Genomic DNA, 16,419 nt, shown 5'->3' with positions numbered 1-16,419 from the left:
GATTTACTTTATTCTTAAACTTATTGCAGTGACACTGATTAGTAAAATTATATAGGTTTCAAGTGTACAATTCTATAATGCATTGTCAGTATATTGAATTGTGTTCATCATCCAAAGTCAAATCTCCTTCCGTCACCATACACTTGACCCCCTTTACCTCTTCTGTGGAGAAGTCAGGATGGAACAATATTCTCCCCAGGAGATAGCCCTGGGAGAAGGTAAGTCAGAATGCCTTTCATTTGGTGAACTCCAGCCAATCATCCTGGAAAATAAAATTCAAATGTCCTACCCTGGGAACACATTCCCTGACTGCGATGAGAAGACCCTGCCCCTGCTGAAGACACATCAGATAGGAAGCAACAGAGGGTAAGTGCTGGGGTATGAACTCTGAAGGACAATTCAGAACCCCTAGATTCTCTTCTCAACCTGGTCTTGAACTTGCTCTGTGGTCTTGGGCCAGACACTTTCCCTCAGTTCTCTCATTTGTAAAGTAGAGGAAGGCTTTGAAATACTCTTAGGTATTTCAGTATTTGCTGACATAAAGAAGAAAACTTCGGCATCACTGTTGGTGAAAAGCATGTTAGAATCCACCCAGTTTTTAAAAATATAATACTATCTAGTGTTATTACTGTTAAATTAATTAAACAAGGAGGCCGTTAGACTAAGGTGGTTCCAGTGCCTTAGCAGCCTTCTTCACAAGCAAACCAAAACCTATGCCTGTAAATGCTTCAACTTTAAAAACTCAAAACCTAAGTACAACCCATCACAGACAGCCAAGGAAGGCAACTGTTCAAACTGTAGCCCATCAAGTAATTCCCTTGCTTTGCTTCTGGGTTTTCTCTGGAAAAGTCTTGCTCCCAGCTCATCAGTGGAGCGCTTCTAACCATTTTCCATTTGGCGCTGCCCAATTCAAATCAATTTTTGCTCAAATAAACTCTTAAAACTTTTCATATGCTTCAGTTTATCTTTTAACATTACTACAGAAAATCTAGCCCTAACTAATGCCTAAAAACTAATGGGTTAATTCTCAAGGTTCACTAGCTCTTTCAAACCAGATACAGTGGACTTAATACTTCTGGAATATTCTCAACCAGGAGAATGCCAGGAAAATTACTGTTCATGCCCCAAGCTGGACTCTAACATTTTCTTCTCTAGTTTTGTTGTTGTTATTTGTTTCCACAACTCCGAGGCATCTGTTCCTTTTTATGGGCACAGCTACATATGCTTCCCTGTCCCAGCCATTGCTACGTGGGACTAGGGTCTCCAGTGTTTGCATCATTCTCCCCTTTGGTCCGACAGCTACTCAGGGCAAGACTATGTCAGAATCAGCTTAGCTTTCCTGCCTTTCTTGTTAGATACATATTGGGTTGGCCAGAAAGTTCATTTGGTGTTTTCTGTAAGGTGGTTCTAATAGTGCTTCCTTGTCCTTAAGTTCATTCGAAACAATTTTGTTAGATTGTATTGTGACAGCTGTCATATCAATGAGCATTTAAAAAACTTTATGAAAATAGATGAATGTGTAGCCGTTTTAATATTGAAAATAAGCAACATTTTCAGCATGTTATGCTTTGTTCTTTCAAGAAAGGTAAAAATGCAACTGAAATGCAAAAAAAAAAAGATTTGTACAGTGTATGGAGAAGGTGCTGTGACTGATTGAACATGTCAAACGTGGTTTGCAAAGTTTTGTGCTAGAGATTTCTCACTGGACCAGTTGGAGGTGATAGTGATCAAATAGAGACATTAATTGAGAATGATCATTATATACTGTGTGGGAGATAGCTGACATTCTCAAAATATCCAAATCAATCAAGGTGTTGGTGAAAATAATGTGTCTTTTATTTTACAGAAAAAAAATATACAGACTTTTTGGCCAACCCAGTATTTATGTCTACTGACTCTTCCTCTGTAATAGAACGCTCATTCATTCCTTCAGTCATACACATGTCTTACTGCCATGTCTGGTCATGCAAGGGAGGGGCTCAGTCTGATAGTGACAATGCAGTATGACCGGTGATGTGACAGAGACATGGTTGGTGTAGAGTGGGTACAGTTAGAGGTGGCCAGCTCTGTCAGGGACTGGGTGGTAGTGGAGGGGGTATGAGAAGGGCCGCTTAGGAAGGCTTAGTGATGCTGACATTCTGGGGGTCTAGGGATCCAAAGGTCTGTGACCCACTGTGGGCTCTTGGCTTCGCACAGGAAAAAATTCAAACACAAGACAGCAGAGTTAAGAGTGAAACAGATTCATTAGTGAAGCAGTGAGACAGAGTGGCTACTCCACAGACAGAGCAGCCCCTCCTTAGTGGGATTTACTTCTTTTATTGAGGCTCATTTAATCAAGGGGTAGGGCATTCAATAAAGGGGAGGAATATCCAGGACATTTCTGGGAAAGATGTGGAGACTTTTCAGAAGAGCTCAGCTGGCCACTTTTTGCCCTTATATGGGCCTTTTGCTTCAGATTATGGCACCTCAGGGTATGTCGTTTAGCATGCTAATATACTACAACGAGCACATATAATAAGGCTAGGGGTCACCATGAGGTAGAATTAGTTACTGTGTTGGAATGAGCTGGTCTTCCACCTGTTCTAAGCCATTACTCCTTTGGGGGTTGGTCTTACTATAACCTTGGCAGTTCCTGTAACTCTTAAGGGTTATAGCTGTTTTGCCACATACCCTGTCTCATTAGGATATGATTTTAAAAACTGAGTCTTAGAAGAGGAGCAGGAGTTTATCAGGAAAACAAGGTGAAGAAGGGAAGTTTCAACAGAACAGTAGGTCGCTCCTCATGTAGAAGAGCAGACTGACCCACCTCCACTTCTTTGTTCAATTCAGATGGTTCCCTCTGTTGGGAACATACAAACACTCCTGTTTGGAGAGGGAGGGAATTCCCTACCAAAGATTAGGGGAGTCTCACTTGCTTTGTGAGGCCCTAACTTGCTAGTTCTTTTACATATGAAATATAATTCAGGGTCCACAGTCTACAGCCCTTGGGAGAATCTTGCCCACTGTTTTGATAAAAGTGCCTGCCCATTCATTTACATATTCTCTTCTTGCTTTTGTGCCACTTGGTGTGTCCATTTTCTTTCATTATTCACCTCTAGTCATTTTTAGACATCATTTCCCCCTCACTCATTGATGCTAACCCCTTAATTTATTTTTTACTGCACAAGATGGCTTTCAGCATTCATTTCTGCTGTTCAGGCATACCTATATTCCTGTTTCAGGTGTGGCATTATTGTGAGTTCTCCAAGAGGTGTGGGAAACTCAATCTAACCATGACCTGCAACTGTTTTATCCCTCTAAAAAGTGCAGATTTTCTACAGTTCTGAACAATGATGATCATCCTGTGCGTACTGCTAGACCTCCACTTGATAGGAAATTATTGATGGAAAAAGCTTTCACATTGCATTTTTCTTCCCAACTTACTTGTAATGAGGGCATAATACAGGAGGTGATCATTCAATACATGCACAGATTCATACCAATTCCATTCTCAATATCAATGCCTTTTAATTCTCTGAAATGAGGTCAGGAAGGCAGGTGCTTGGATGGGAAGTATTCATAAAGATGGCATTTAATTACATATTTGTTGAGAACCCATTGTTATGCTAGATGAGTATCTAGGTGGAGTATACATTGAGCAGTATTGACCGTGACTGGACAAAGTGTTGCTACTGACTCATATGTTTATTCTGACGAACACATGCGGTAACGTAGTGAATGTGCTATGAAAAATGTAAAAGATGATGTACACGCCAAAATCATTACCTTAAATTACAAAACCATCTTTGTTTTCATGTCACCGTTCATAGTGTAACAAGTAAGTTTTAAAACAGTACAGCTGCATTTTTTATCTATGACTCATGGGTAAAAAATTCTAAGTATGCAGTGGAAAATAGGTTTCCTGTGTGAACCCATATTGACTCATAATACCTTCTGGAAAGCATGCATAAGAATGATTCTGAGGCCAAGTCTTGATTAACTCAGAAAGCGTTCAGTGATCCTGCAACAATGGCTGCTGTCGGGCAAGGGCAGGGAATTGTGCCCTTTGCTGCAATATGTCTGCCGTCCCAGATGCAGTTGTTTGTATTTAAGTGCTTTGAATGAGATAAAATGGACTGAGTGTCTAGAAAATCACTGTCATTCACCTTCAGTAACAATTCATCTTCAGTCTTTGAAAAAAGGCAAGTAAAAGAAACAGTGCTGAGTTATCACTGTAATTTACTATTTTAATGAAAGAACATGTTTATTAGGAAAAGTCTTTGTGAATTCAATGTAATATTCTTAGACTCATCATCATTAATGAATAGGCACAGAAACTTCTACTTTATCAAACAACATCATGGAGTGGACTCAGTGAAACTTTTAATTAGTGTTGATTTATGCATATCAAAAGGGTTTTAATTTTGGGAATAATACACGTACCTGATGAAAATGTTCAAACAGTACACAATGAACAGGAGGCCTCCCTCCCAGCCCAGACTCCATTACTGTCCTCCTGTGCCCAAGGGCAGCTGCCCTTAAGTTTTATCTCTATTTTTCAAACCAGGTCTATTCACATACAAACATAGTTATATATACATACTTAGAGAGAGACAGAGAGACAAACACAGGCACCCTTTTGTGCATAAGTGGGAACATACCAGATGCGTACTTCAGCAAGCTGCTATTTTCACTTAACATATAACTTGAACATCATTTTGTCCCAGCACCTGTGTAACCTCAGCTGCTTTCTTTCATTTTCTCTTAATTTTGTGTTAATATTTTTACATAAATGAGCTTTTTATAAAGTATTCTGCTTATGCAGAAGGTAACAAAAACATTAAGAGCTGAGTGATATCAAAGATGAGGCTCATACCAATGACCACAAACACTTATACATGGCAATGAACAGATATGCAAATTCAATTCTCATATGTTGAGTATACAACACTCAAGCAGCTCAGAAATTTTCAGCACGTGAATGTTTCTCTAGGGCTCTGCTTATTTAACTTATTAACATTTTTTAAACTTTATATTTCAATGTAAACATAGGTCATTTACAATAATTTGTAAAACTTTTCTATAAAAGGTTTGGTATCAAGTTTAAACTCTCAGTTGCTTCTATGTGAAGATTTATTTTCAAATTCTTTTGTGTATAATGAGGTGTGACTTCTTGTTAAAGGCTTTCCAACATCCTTTAAATTCAGAATACTTCTCAAGTTAAATAAAACCTTCAGTTCAATTCAAAGATTTCCCACATTATTTCACTCATGAGATTTCTCTTCTGAATGAGTTTTCACATGTTTGGTAAGGGATGCATTTTGTTTGAAGGCTTTTCCACATTCTTTACATTCATAGGGTTTCTCTCCAGTGTGGGCTCTCTGATGTATAACAAGTTGTGACTTTGCATTGAAGGCTTTTCCACATTCATTACATTCATAGGGTTTCTCCCCAGTATGAGTTCTATGATGTACAATAAGGTGTGACTTTTGGCTAAAGGCTTTCCCACACTCATTACATTCATAGGGTTTCTCCCCAGTGTGAACCCTCTGATGTTGAGTAAGGCCTTCGATTTGTTTGAAGGCCTTCCCACACTGATCACATTCAAAGGGACTTTCACCAGTATGTGTTCTCATGTGGTAAGTAAGGGATGAACTGTGTCCAAAGGCTTTTCCACATTCATCACATTTATACGGTTTCTCCTTAGTATGAGTCCTTTGATGTATCATGAGGTGTGACTTCTTGCTGAAAGCCTTCCCACATTCATTACATCCAAAGGGTTTCTCACCTGTATGGATTCTCATGTGTTTAGTAAGAGATGAGCTATACTTAAAGGCTCTTCCACATTCACTGCATTCATATGGTATTTCCCCTGTATGAGTTCTCACATGTTCAGTTAGAGATGAGTTATACCTAAAGGATTTTCCACATTCCTTACATTCATAGGGCTTCTCACCTGTGTGAGATCTCACATGTTGAATAAGATTTGAGCTGTGCCTGAAGGTTTTCCCACATTCAGTACACTTATAGGGCTTTTCCCCAGTATGAACTCTCAGATGGTCAGTGAGGGCATGTTTATGACCGTGAGCTTTACCACACTGAATACATTCATACGGTTTTTCTCCAGTGTGAGTTCTCTGATGTACAACCAGGTGTGACTTTTGGCTAAAGGCTATCCCACATTCATTACATTCATACGGTTTTTCCCCAGTATGAGTTCTCTGATGGTCTACAAGTCCTTGTTTGTGGCTGAGAACTTTCCCACACTGACTACATTCATAAGGTTTCACTTTAGCTTGAGCAGTGTCACACTTCGTAGGAGGTGAACTATGGCTGGATGATTTTTCACGTTTCTCTCCAGTTTCAGCGTTGTCCCATTTAGTGCGGGATGAGCCGCGATGAACCAAGTTCTCACATTTCCTGCCACTTTGGGTTTTGTCACACCCGTCAGATAAGCTCTGGTTAGATAATTTCTGTCTCTTTCCAGTTTTATTTTTGTCTTTCTTTGCCTCAGATAAGGTGTGGCCCAGTGATTTCCTGTGCTCTTTAGCTACATCAGGTTTCTTTTTTGCATGGTTTCTTATATGACCAGGTAGGTCGAAATTCTTCTGTTTCAGACTCTTTCCCTCTAAATTAAATTTAAGAAGCTTTTTTTTGGAAGACACTTGTGTTGTACTCACATTTTTTGTCCCCAATGAACCACCTTCATGGCCTTTCTTCTTAGTCAAAGTTTTTTTCTTTAATGTAACTTCCCTAAGGAGTTTGTTTTGAGATTCCTGGTGATTCTCTAGCTGGTCATCATCTTCCTGGACTTCCTCTAAAATGGAATTCAATGAGATATTCTTATGAACCTTTGTACTCTCATATTTTAGAATACAACTTACAAAGAAATGCCCTGTTGTGACATTGAATCTTTATTCAAGCCTTGTACCCCAAAGTGAATAAAATATCAAGCACATATGTCCCCATCCTCTTGGACTTGAAGGGGGAAATGCTGTAGTAAAAACAGTAAAAGAAAACTGACAACCATAATTTAAAAAAGCTTTGACTGTTTATAAATATGACCTTGCAACCTGGGATAGAACATGAAATATACACAAGGAGCAGTGAATGTGAAATAGATGAAGTAAAAAGAGCTTGTAACTATAGTTGACACTTTTTTGAAGTCTCTCCTCAGCCCAAACTGCCCAGCTTTGATAACTGCCAATCCACCCATAGCATTCAATTCCCATAGCCTGTACTACATTAATCCTGCTTTCCATGGTCACGGGTAAAGATATGTCTGACTCAAGATGTCTAGTAAGAGTCTCTCTCCTAAAAATTTAGATTCTAGGTAGTCTCCACCAGGTTCTTAAATTTATAAATGATATAAGACAAGTAAAATAAATCCATATTTTCCCTGTGAAAACAGAAAATTCATCAGTACAAAAGATGAAGCATACATCCACAGAAAAGCAGAGATGTAGGATCACAAATCTTCGAAGAGACCATTTGCATAATCTCAATTACTAATGGCTTTCCAGCCCTGGTTCAAGTCCTTGGTAAGGCCTAGCTAAAGTAGCTGCCTTCACATTACAAGGTATCTATCCATGTCCTTACAGTACATTCCTCTCTTTACTTAGCCTAGCTTATGTAAATTTTTGTTTTAGCACCCCAAAGATCCAAAACAGCAATAATAAGGCAAGTCCAGCAAGGAGTACTGAACAGCTTAAGGTGACTGAAGGAATAATCCAGAAAGGCTGTTCCCCTGCTACCACCCATGATCAATGTAATGACTTTCCTACACTAAAAGACAAGACAAAACAAACAAAAAAACCCCTCCAGTTTCTGAGTTCCTTAGTGCTTTCAGCATACTATAAAATTCACAGAGATGAGATGGACAAACTTCACACCATTTGGATGTCAAGTGTACACACACACTTATTTTCCAGTAGTTTGCTATGGAGCACCTCTGTTTTCCTGTCAGGTCACTCTACAACCGCCAATTATAAATCCGAAGCTTATTTTCCAGCTCTAAGTGATTGCTCCTATTCTTTCCTCCAAACATTATGCAGTTGTACATTTTAAGGTATCTTCTCAACCCAGGCTCCCCTTCTCTGAGACAACCACCCACACTGACAGGTGCAGGCAGCTGTGTTTGTACATTACAACCGAACTTCCAGTGGAAGACAACTGATTGGATGGTGGTAAAGGCCAGGCCCCACTCCAGATGGTCCAATAACAATTTTTCTCTCAAAAACCTAGAATTGAAACTCAAAGACTTCTGCGGGGAGGCAGAAGAGGGTAAAGGGGGAATAAATGGTGACAGAAGGAGACTCGAATTTGGGCCATGGACACACAGTACATTATACAGATGATGTATTATAGAATTGTACACTTTAAGCCTATATAATTTTATTAACCAATGTCACCCCAATAAATAAAGAAATTTTAAACAAGAAAGAAACTCAAAGAATTCTCTTAGCAAGATATGGACATTGAACATGTGAAAACCTAAAAACTTAGGCACTGGGACTGCCACTTTGGGGTGCCTGTTTTCAGATATGTACAGGAAAAAGCTGAAAAAGTGTCGGGGGGGAATTAAACATACTCAAAGAGAGAAGCTGATGTAAGAGCCCCATGACTGCAGAAAAAAAGTGAATAGTTGTCTTGATGGTGAAGGAACATCACATGAATAAAGTGAAAACTGTGCTCAAACAGAAAAGAGTTATAATGTTTGAATACCCAGCCAAGAAATAATACTATTTTTATGGAGAATTTTAAAGACATTAGTTCCCATGGGATAGAAGGTTGGTTTTTCTAAGTGTAGCTGTGGTGGTGATATAGATATAATAGGGAAAAGTGGAATTGCTAGCTGCTTCTCCATTTAGGAAAAAAATTTAAAGATTTTATTTATTTATAGAGAGAGGGGAAGGGAGGGAGAGAAACATTGATGTGAGAGAGAAATATCAATCAGCTGCCTCTTGTACGTGCCCTGATCAGGGACTGAATCTGCAGTCCAGGCATGTGCCCTGACTTGTAATTGAACCAGCAACCTTTTGCTTTGTGGGATGACATCTAACCAACTGAGCCACACCAGTGAGGGCTCCATTTAGAAAATGTTAAGTGATGCACACATCCTGAGAGAAATTGTATAGCAAGAACTTTCATGTACCATGGCAAAGGTTGCATCTTCCAATGCCCAAGGATGCTGGGAGAATGAAAGAAAATTTTCTTCTGGGAAATTCCAGAACTTTCGGCCAAGATGGAAGCATAGGTAGACACATTGTGCCTCCTCATACAACCAAAATAAATGACAATGACATATTTAAAAACAAAAACAACCAGAACTGCCAGAAAATTGAACTGTACGGAATTCCAACAATCAAGGAGTTAAAGAAAAAACATTCATACAGACTGGTAGGAGGGGCGGAGATGGGCATCCGGGTGGAGAGGACTCGAGGCAAGGAGGCAGCTGGTGGAGTAGGCAGATAAACCTGGAGGAACAACTAGGGAGCAAGACCCAGGGTCCCAGCACAGGGAAAATGAAGCCTCAAAGCCTCTGACTGAAAAAACCTGTGAGAGTTATGGCATCAGGAGAAACTCCCAGCCTCACAGGAGAGTTCGTTGGAGAAACCTACAGGGTCCTAGAACATACACAAGCCCACCCACCTGGGAATCAGCACCAGAAGAGCCCAATTTGCTTGTGGGTAGTGGAGGAAGTGACTAAAAGCTGGCAGAGAGCGGAACAAGCACCACTGTTCCCTCTCAGACCCCTCCCCCACTGACAGCAACACAACATAGCAACTTGGGTTGCCCTGCCCTGGTGAACACCTAAGGCTCCCCCATTTACTACTTAACTGGTTCACCCAGATTTTTTAAAAAAAGAAAAGAAAAGAAAAATGGCCCAAATGAAAGAACAGGTAAAAGCTCCAGAAAAAATACAACTAAGCAATGAAGAGATAGCCAACCTATCAGATGCACAGTTCAAAACATTGGTAATCAGGATGCTCACAAAAATCACTGAGTATGGTCTCAAAATAGAGGAAAAATGAAGGCTATGCTAAGTGAAATTTAAAAAATGTACAGGCAACCAACAGTGATGGAAAGACAACTGGGACTCAATGGTTTGGAGCAGAAGGAAGAAAGAAACATTCAATTGGAACAGAATGAAGAAACAAGAATTCAAAAAAATGAGGAGAGGCCTAGGAACCTCCAGGACAATTTTAACATTCCAACATCTGAATCACAGGAGTGCCAGAAGGAAAAGAAGAGCAAGAAATTAAAAACTTATTTGAAAAAATAATGAAGGAGAAATTGCCCAATCTGTCAAAGGAAACAGACTTCTAGGAAGTCCAGGAAGCTGAGAGGGTCCCAAAGAACTCAGACCCAAGGAAGCACACACCAAGGCACATCATAATTACATTACCCAAGATTAAAGAGGAGAGAATTTTAAAAGCAGCAAGAGGAAAGGAGACAGTTACCTACAAAGGAGTCCCCATAAGACTATCAGCTGATTTCTCAAAAGAAACCTCACAGACAAGAAGGGGATAGAAAGAAGTATTCAAGAGTCATGAAAGGTGCCCTAGCTGGTGTAGCTCAGTGGATTGAGTGTGGGCCTGCGAACCAAAGGATCACAGTTCGATTCCTAGTCAGGGCACATGCCTGGGTTGCAGGCCAGTTCCCAGCAAGGGACACACGAGAGGCAACCATACATTGGTATTTCTCTCCCTCTCTCCTTCCTTTCCCCTCTAAAGATAAATAAATAAAATCTTTTAAAAAAAGTCATGAAAAGTAAGGACCTACATCCAAGATGACTCTATCCAGCAAAGCTACCATTTAGAATGGAAGGGCAGATAAAGTGCTTCCCAGATAATAAGGCCAAGTTAAAGGAGTTCATCGTCACCAAGCCATTATTATAGGAAATGTTAAAGGGACTTATCTAAGAAAAAGATGATAAAAATATGAACAGTAAAATGACAACAAACTCACAACTATTAACAACCGAACCTAAAAAAAAATAGTAACAAAAATGAACTAAGCAAAAAAACTAGAACAGAAACAGAATCAGAAATGGAGATCACATGAAGGATTATCAGTGGGGGAGTGGGAGAAGGATGGGGGGGAAGATACAGGGAATAAGTAGCAAAAAGATACAGGGAATAAGTAGCATAAAAGATACAGGGAATAGGTAGAAAACAGACAAGGAGAGGTTAAGAATAGTATAGAAAATATAGAAGCAAAGGAACTTATATGCAGGACTCATGGACATGAAGTAATGAGGGTGGAAGGGGGTATTCAGGGTGGAGGGGAATAAAGGGGGTAAAATGGGACAACTGTATTAGCATAATCAGTAAAGTATATTTTTACAAAAATTTTCTTCTGGGAAACAGGGATCAAAACTCAAACCTTTCCCCATATGGTGTAACATTATAAGAACCTCTTATAATGATGTTTAGGCTGGTCCCAACTGACATTGGCCAGTAGGGAAAGATACAAAGCACAAGGGAAATTTACCGCGAGGGAGGGGAGGAGAATCTGAACTAGTAAACCGGTATAATATAGTAACACTAAGGGGCGAGTTGGGTGTGGCGGAGCGTGTATCTGTCTATAAGCTTGTCCGGAATGTGAGACAGTGACTAAAACATGAGTTTTAAGCTAAAGTGACTACGGCTTCAGATACTGAAGTATGGAGCTCATCAGACTCAACACATCATTGGAGGGAACAGAAGAGTCCTTCCCTGAAGAACCTCCAAGTACTACATGAGAACCTGAACCAAGAAGAGAGTCCCTGTGGCAATGACCAAGGTATATCAGATGACTCAGGGATATTTGTTAGTTGGAACATTGAGTTCCATCGCTGAGAAAAGTAAAGATAGCCAAACTAGAGCCGCTAATGAATGGCTCAAAAACTTCATAAGGTCTCTCATTTGTTATTTGAAGGACTGGTCCCTCTGATCTCAGGAAACTCAAGGAGTCTTGGAAAATTCAGAGGGATCTTAAAAAGATGTTTTGGACATTCTAAAATGTCCAAAATTGGGAGACTGTAATAACATAAATAATAACTGAATGTTTTAATGTTTGGTGGCAACACTTAAGATGATTTTTTTAAATAATGGATTTATGCCCTGGCTGGCATAGCTCAGTGAATTAAGTGCAGACTGCGAACCAAAGGGTCACTGGTTCGATTCCTAATCGGGGCACATGCCTGGGTTGCGGGCCAGGTCCCCAGTGGGGGCCACATAAGAGACAACCACACACTGATGTTTCTCTCTCTCTCTCTCTCTTTCTTCCTCCCTTCCTCTCTCTAAAAAATAAATAAATCTTTTTTAAAAATAGGGTTACAAAATAAATAACGAATTTAACAAATCTACCTAAGAATTGAAGCAATTTAGTTATGCGATAATATGAATCTTGTTTGGCTGGTGTCAGTGAGAAGAAAAACTGCCAGGAACTGAGAAGAAAATAATAAGAAAAAAGGCAGAGAGCAAAGCTTCAAGGAAACTCCATGGTACACAGGCCTAAAATCAGAGTAGACCCAGATAAAAATAGGGAAGGTGAAAGGAAGCTCTAATTCAGAAAGAAAGAGAAAGCTTTGCATTCTGACTCTCTGAGAAAAAACTGTCTGGTAAGCAGGTGAAGTATGAGTAAACACCAAGGAACTGCAGACTGACCTGAAGATTGACCTCAGAGTCAGCGGGGTAGAATTAAAAGCTTGTATTTCCACAAAACACGATTCCTTGGAGGATAATACCATGGAGAAAATAGATAGTGGAAGATCCATCTCAGGGACAATTCAGCAAAGTGAGAAGGAAGAGACAATGGTGAAAAAATGGTAAAGAAGCACTCAGAATAACCCGATGCAAATGTTGCAATTCAAACTGGTAGGCAAGAATTTAGCCTGATCAAAACTATTCAAATATGCACTGAAAGGTAAGCACTGGTCACTTTAAAGTCAGGAATTTAGATGGAGACATGAAGTCTGTGGCATTTGGCTGCAAGATGTAAACGATGATGCATTAAAGGCCTCAGATCTAGAACATTTCACAGTGAAAGGAGGAAAAGGGAAAGTACTTAGGGTCAGAAGCACCAAGCCCGAGATTTGGAAAGAGGACAGATCTAAAAATGTCTGAATATATAAAAAGAAAAATTTCATATCATGGGGTATTAGGGCTAGAGTGAACCCCATAGGAGAACCTTTCACATGGGCAGATTCATAGAAAGAGGAAATATTAGAATCTCTGAGGTTAAAGAATCTTTGTGGTTTGAAATCTTTCTCCAAAAGGTTCGGATATTTTTCTGTTGCTACTTCCTGCTTAAGAAAGAAGGATCTGGGATCTTTAAGGAGAATTTAAGAATAAATGATTCTTTGAATAGTTCCAAAGTTACCACCAGGAAATTAGGAACTTACTTCTATTGGCTCCTTTCTGCTTGGGTCTTGGTGTTTCACGTGGTGTTCCGCCTTGTCTGGGTCTTTTCCCCTTTCCCACACATGGCTCTTCTCCTTTGTCCAACTTGGAGACCATGTCTGGCTTGGCAGCTTGACACCCTGCCCCTGGGGAATGGTAGACATTGAATGTTAGAACAACAAACATCCCCCAAATCAAGCCCTGACATTTGAGCTTCAGAGCCTTTACAGGATAAGAATACAGAACATATGGATTCTGAGGTTTCACAATGCCCCACCTGAGTAGACCTTCTATTTTGGAGGCAAGGGCAAAGAATTGTGCCTAGTACCCAAAAGGGATTAAAATTCCTTCACTCAAAAACCAAGGCCAAACTGAGGAGGGACTTCAGAGAGAAGGTATCACAGTGGACACATTTTGAATTATGAAGGAATTGCCTTACCCATTGAGGCGAGGTTGCTGGAGTTCTCCAGCATCAAATCCTTGTACAGGCTTTTCTGAGTTGGGTCTAGCTGCTCCCATTCCCTCTGGGTAAAAGCCATAGTCACGTCTTTGAAGGTTACTGATCCCTGTAATAGGATATTCTTGTTCAGTCTGTCATCCATACTCAAGAGTAATTTGGACAGATAAAAACTTGTTCTTACCTTGACCATTCACTGTTAATCAGGATGTTCTATAGGATACCTATTCTATACTCAATTTTGCATTTTTTCTTGAGAAACAAAAATCCTATTAGTCCCTGTTACGGACTGAATGTTTGTGCCTCCTCCAAATTCCTAGGTTGAAACCCGACCCTCCAATATCACAACATGAGGACAGAGGGCCTTTGGGAGGAGATTACGATTAGATAAGGTGGAGTCCTTGAGCCTGGAATAGGTGCCCTTATGAGAATCAGAAAAGAGCTTGCTTCCTCTCTCCACTCTTTGTGCCGGAGAGGACAGAAGTCTGTAACCTGAAAGAGGTGACATATCTCAAATGAGCATCCAGTACTGTCGGTTTCCTATTCTTCTTTCGAAGATGATTATGCCGAACATTCTCCCCTTTCTCTTTGGAATCTTCCACATCTACTCCTTTTCCACTCTCAGCTGATGGATTTCTCTACTTCAAAGACAAAATAAATGCAAATGGACAAGAACGACCTTGCCTCGTTACCATCAATTCCACTATCGCGTTTCCAAACCCACATAATCTATCTTCCCTTGTGTTAAAATGGAAGAACTGTCCCTTGTCTCACGTAAGGCCAGTCTGTCCACTTCCGCTCAGGATCCCATCCTCAACTGCCTTCTCAGAGATTTCACCCCCACAGTCAACCTCATTTCTTTTGTACCATCTACTTTTGCCTTGCTACGGGATCATTCCAACATACCAAGATACCTTCATATCGATCATTGATCTGAAGAAAATCTCTCCCAATCTCATGTCCCATCCAACATTGATTTCTTTTCTCCCTTTGCCAGCAAAACACCAAATGTCATCTAGACTTGCTGTCTCTACGTCATTACCTCCTATTCTTTGCACTCATCCCAACAGAATGTTATGGCTCCACCAAAAGACCTATAATCAATCAGAATAACTGCGGAGCCACATCTTGTCCAGGTCAACTTCTCTGAGGTCACGCGTCTCGGACTCACAAGAGCCTATGACACAACTGATTACTCCCCTTGTCTTCAAAAGATCTCCTCTGGATGCTTCTTTGACACATTTGCAGTTTTTCTCCTACCTTATCTAGGTGGCTACACTTGTTTGTTTCTTTGTTTTTGTTTCCTCCTAATCCTCAAAATGTCAGAGCAAACTCAAAGCCTGTCCTGGTCCCTCTTTTCTTCCATAGCTGCCTTCTCTCCCTAAGTCATCTTATCCACTGTTGGAGTTTTAAATGCCATCTCCATACTGATGTCTTTCAAATGCAGATTCCCTAGCCCAGACCTCTCTTGAGTTCTAGGTTCATATACCTACCTGGGCATCTAGATGCAGCTGGACAGAACCACTGCCATCTATCCTGGCCACCATTCATAGCCACCAAATCTGGTCTCCAACACAACCCGGTTCTCAGAAATGGAATCACCATCTACCCAGTTCCTCAGGCTGGATGTAAATCTTAATTATTTTCTTCCCTCATGTTCCATACCAATTCACCAGTAACTGCTATCCACTCATCTCCAAACGTATTCTGAATGTGACTTTTCATGGCAATGCTACGACCCTTTTCCAAACCATCACCATTGCTCTCTTCTAACCATTGCAATAAACTCTCCCAGCCGACCTTCCTGCACCTCTGCGCACCTGCAGGGACCATCCAGTTTCCAACCAGCAAGGCCACCATACTCGCTGGCTCCTACAGCCACCCCAAATTGCGGACCCCGACACGCCTCCCCAGTACCTGACACACCACAAAGCCCCTTTAATGAGCCCCATAGCCTTCCCAAAGGACCTGTCGGTGACTGCGCCAGACACAATCTGCCCCGCCCCCCCCCCCCCCCCACACACACACACACAGTCACCGCACAACTCCCAAAACACCGGTTCCTTAAACTGCAGCACGAGACCGCACAGAGCCCTCCATCGCTACTCCAGATTTCCCTCAAAACTCTCCCCATCCCCTCCGGCACCCACCGCAATTCCCAAAGCACCTATTTCACAGGCAACCGTAGCGCTCCAATCACTGACCCGCACTTAGACCACCTCTGCCCAGCAGAGCGCCCCCGCCCCGGCGTCGCGCTCACCGCAGTGCTGTCCGCAGGCTCGGACACAGCCATCTCCGGCGACATCCAGCCTTCTCAGTGGTCCCTGCCCTCCTCCTCGGGTCCACGGCCTCTGGCTTTGCCAGGATCTGCTCGCAATCAGAGGTGGACGAGGAGGACAACCCGACAGCGGCCTCAGCGAGTCCTGCAGCAGCGATGGCGGCGCTCCTGCGTCTCGACCATGGGCGCCGCCATCTTGGCCAGGGCTCCTCCGTACAGCGGAGACCCCGGGGCTCCTCCGGGCTCCCAGGCGGGGGCCCCGGGGTTGGTTTCTTAAGGCGCCCTGGACAGGCCACGTGCGAGCGGGCAGAAACCCG

At 41.5% G+C, this 16,419-nt stretch overlaps 1 protein-coding gene across 1 annotated transcript; it reads right to left on the bottom strand.

Moving 5' to 3' along the window:
• Nucleotides 1–4,268: 4,268 nt before the first annotated feature.
• On the bottom strand, nt 4,269–16,216 carry ZFP37 (ZFP37 zinc finger protein). The gene is made up of 4 exons (XM_053656332.1): nt 16,085–16,216; nt 13,807–13,933; nt 13,370–13,513; nt 4,269–6,796 (listed from the first exon to the last, which is right to left on the bottom strand). Exons 1-4 carry the CDS (start codon nt 16,127–16,129, stop codon nt 5,244–5,246), a joined length of 1,869 nt encoding a protein of 622 aa, XP_053512307.1. The 5' UTR covers nt 16,130–16,216; the 3' UTR covers nt 4,269–5,243.
• Nucleotides 16,217–16,419: the final 203 nt, after the last annotated feature.

Source organism: Artibeus jamaicensis, unplaced genomic scaffold (assembly GCF_021234435.1).
Source record: "Artibeus jamaicensis isolate MK-2021 breed Jamaican fruit bat unplaced genomic scaffold, CSHL_Jam_final scaffold_1964, whole genome shotgun sequence".
NCBI classification, from domain to species: domain Eukaryota; kingdom Metazoa; phylum Chordata; class Mammalia; order Chiroptera; family Phyllostomidae; genus Artibeus; species Artibeus jamaicensis.
The sequence above is the reverse complement of the archived record's forward strand: the minus strand, read 5'-3'. Positions and strand labels throughout refer to the sequence as shown.

What these genes read in the sequence shown, in the direction of transcription:
- ZFP37 (XM_053656332.1), bottom strand. Translation starts at nt 16,129, where the DNA reads ATGTCGCCGGAGATGGCTGTGTCCGAGCCTGCGGACAGCACTGCG. An exon ending in AGCCTGCGGACAGCACTGCG is followed by an intron (nt 13,934 to 16,084) that starts GTGAGCGCGACG and finishes ATCCTATTACAG; the next exon opens with GGATCAGTAACCTTCAAAGA. An exon ending in CAGCAACCTCGCCTCAATGG is followed by an intron (nt 13,514 to 13,806) that starts GTAAGGCAATTC and finishes ACCATTCCCCAG; the next exon opens with GGGCAGGGTGTCAAGCTGCC.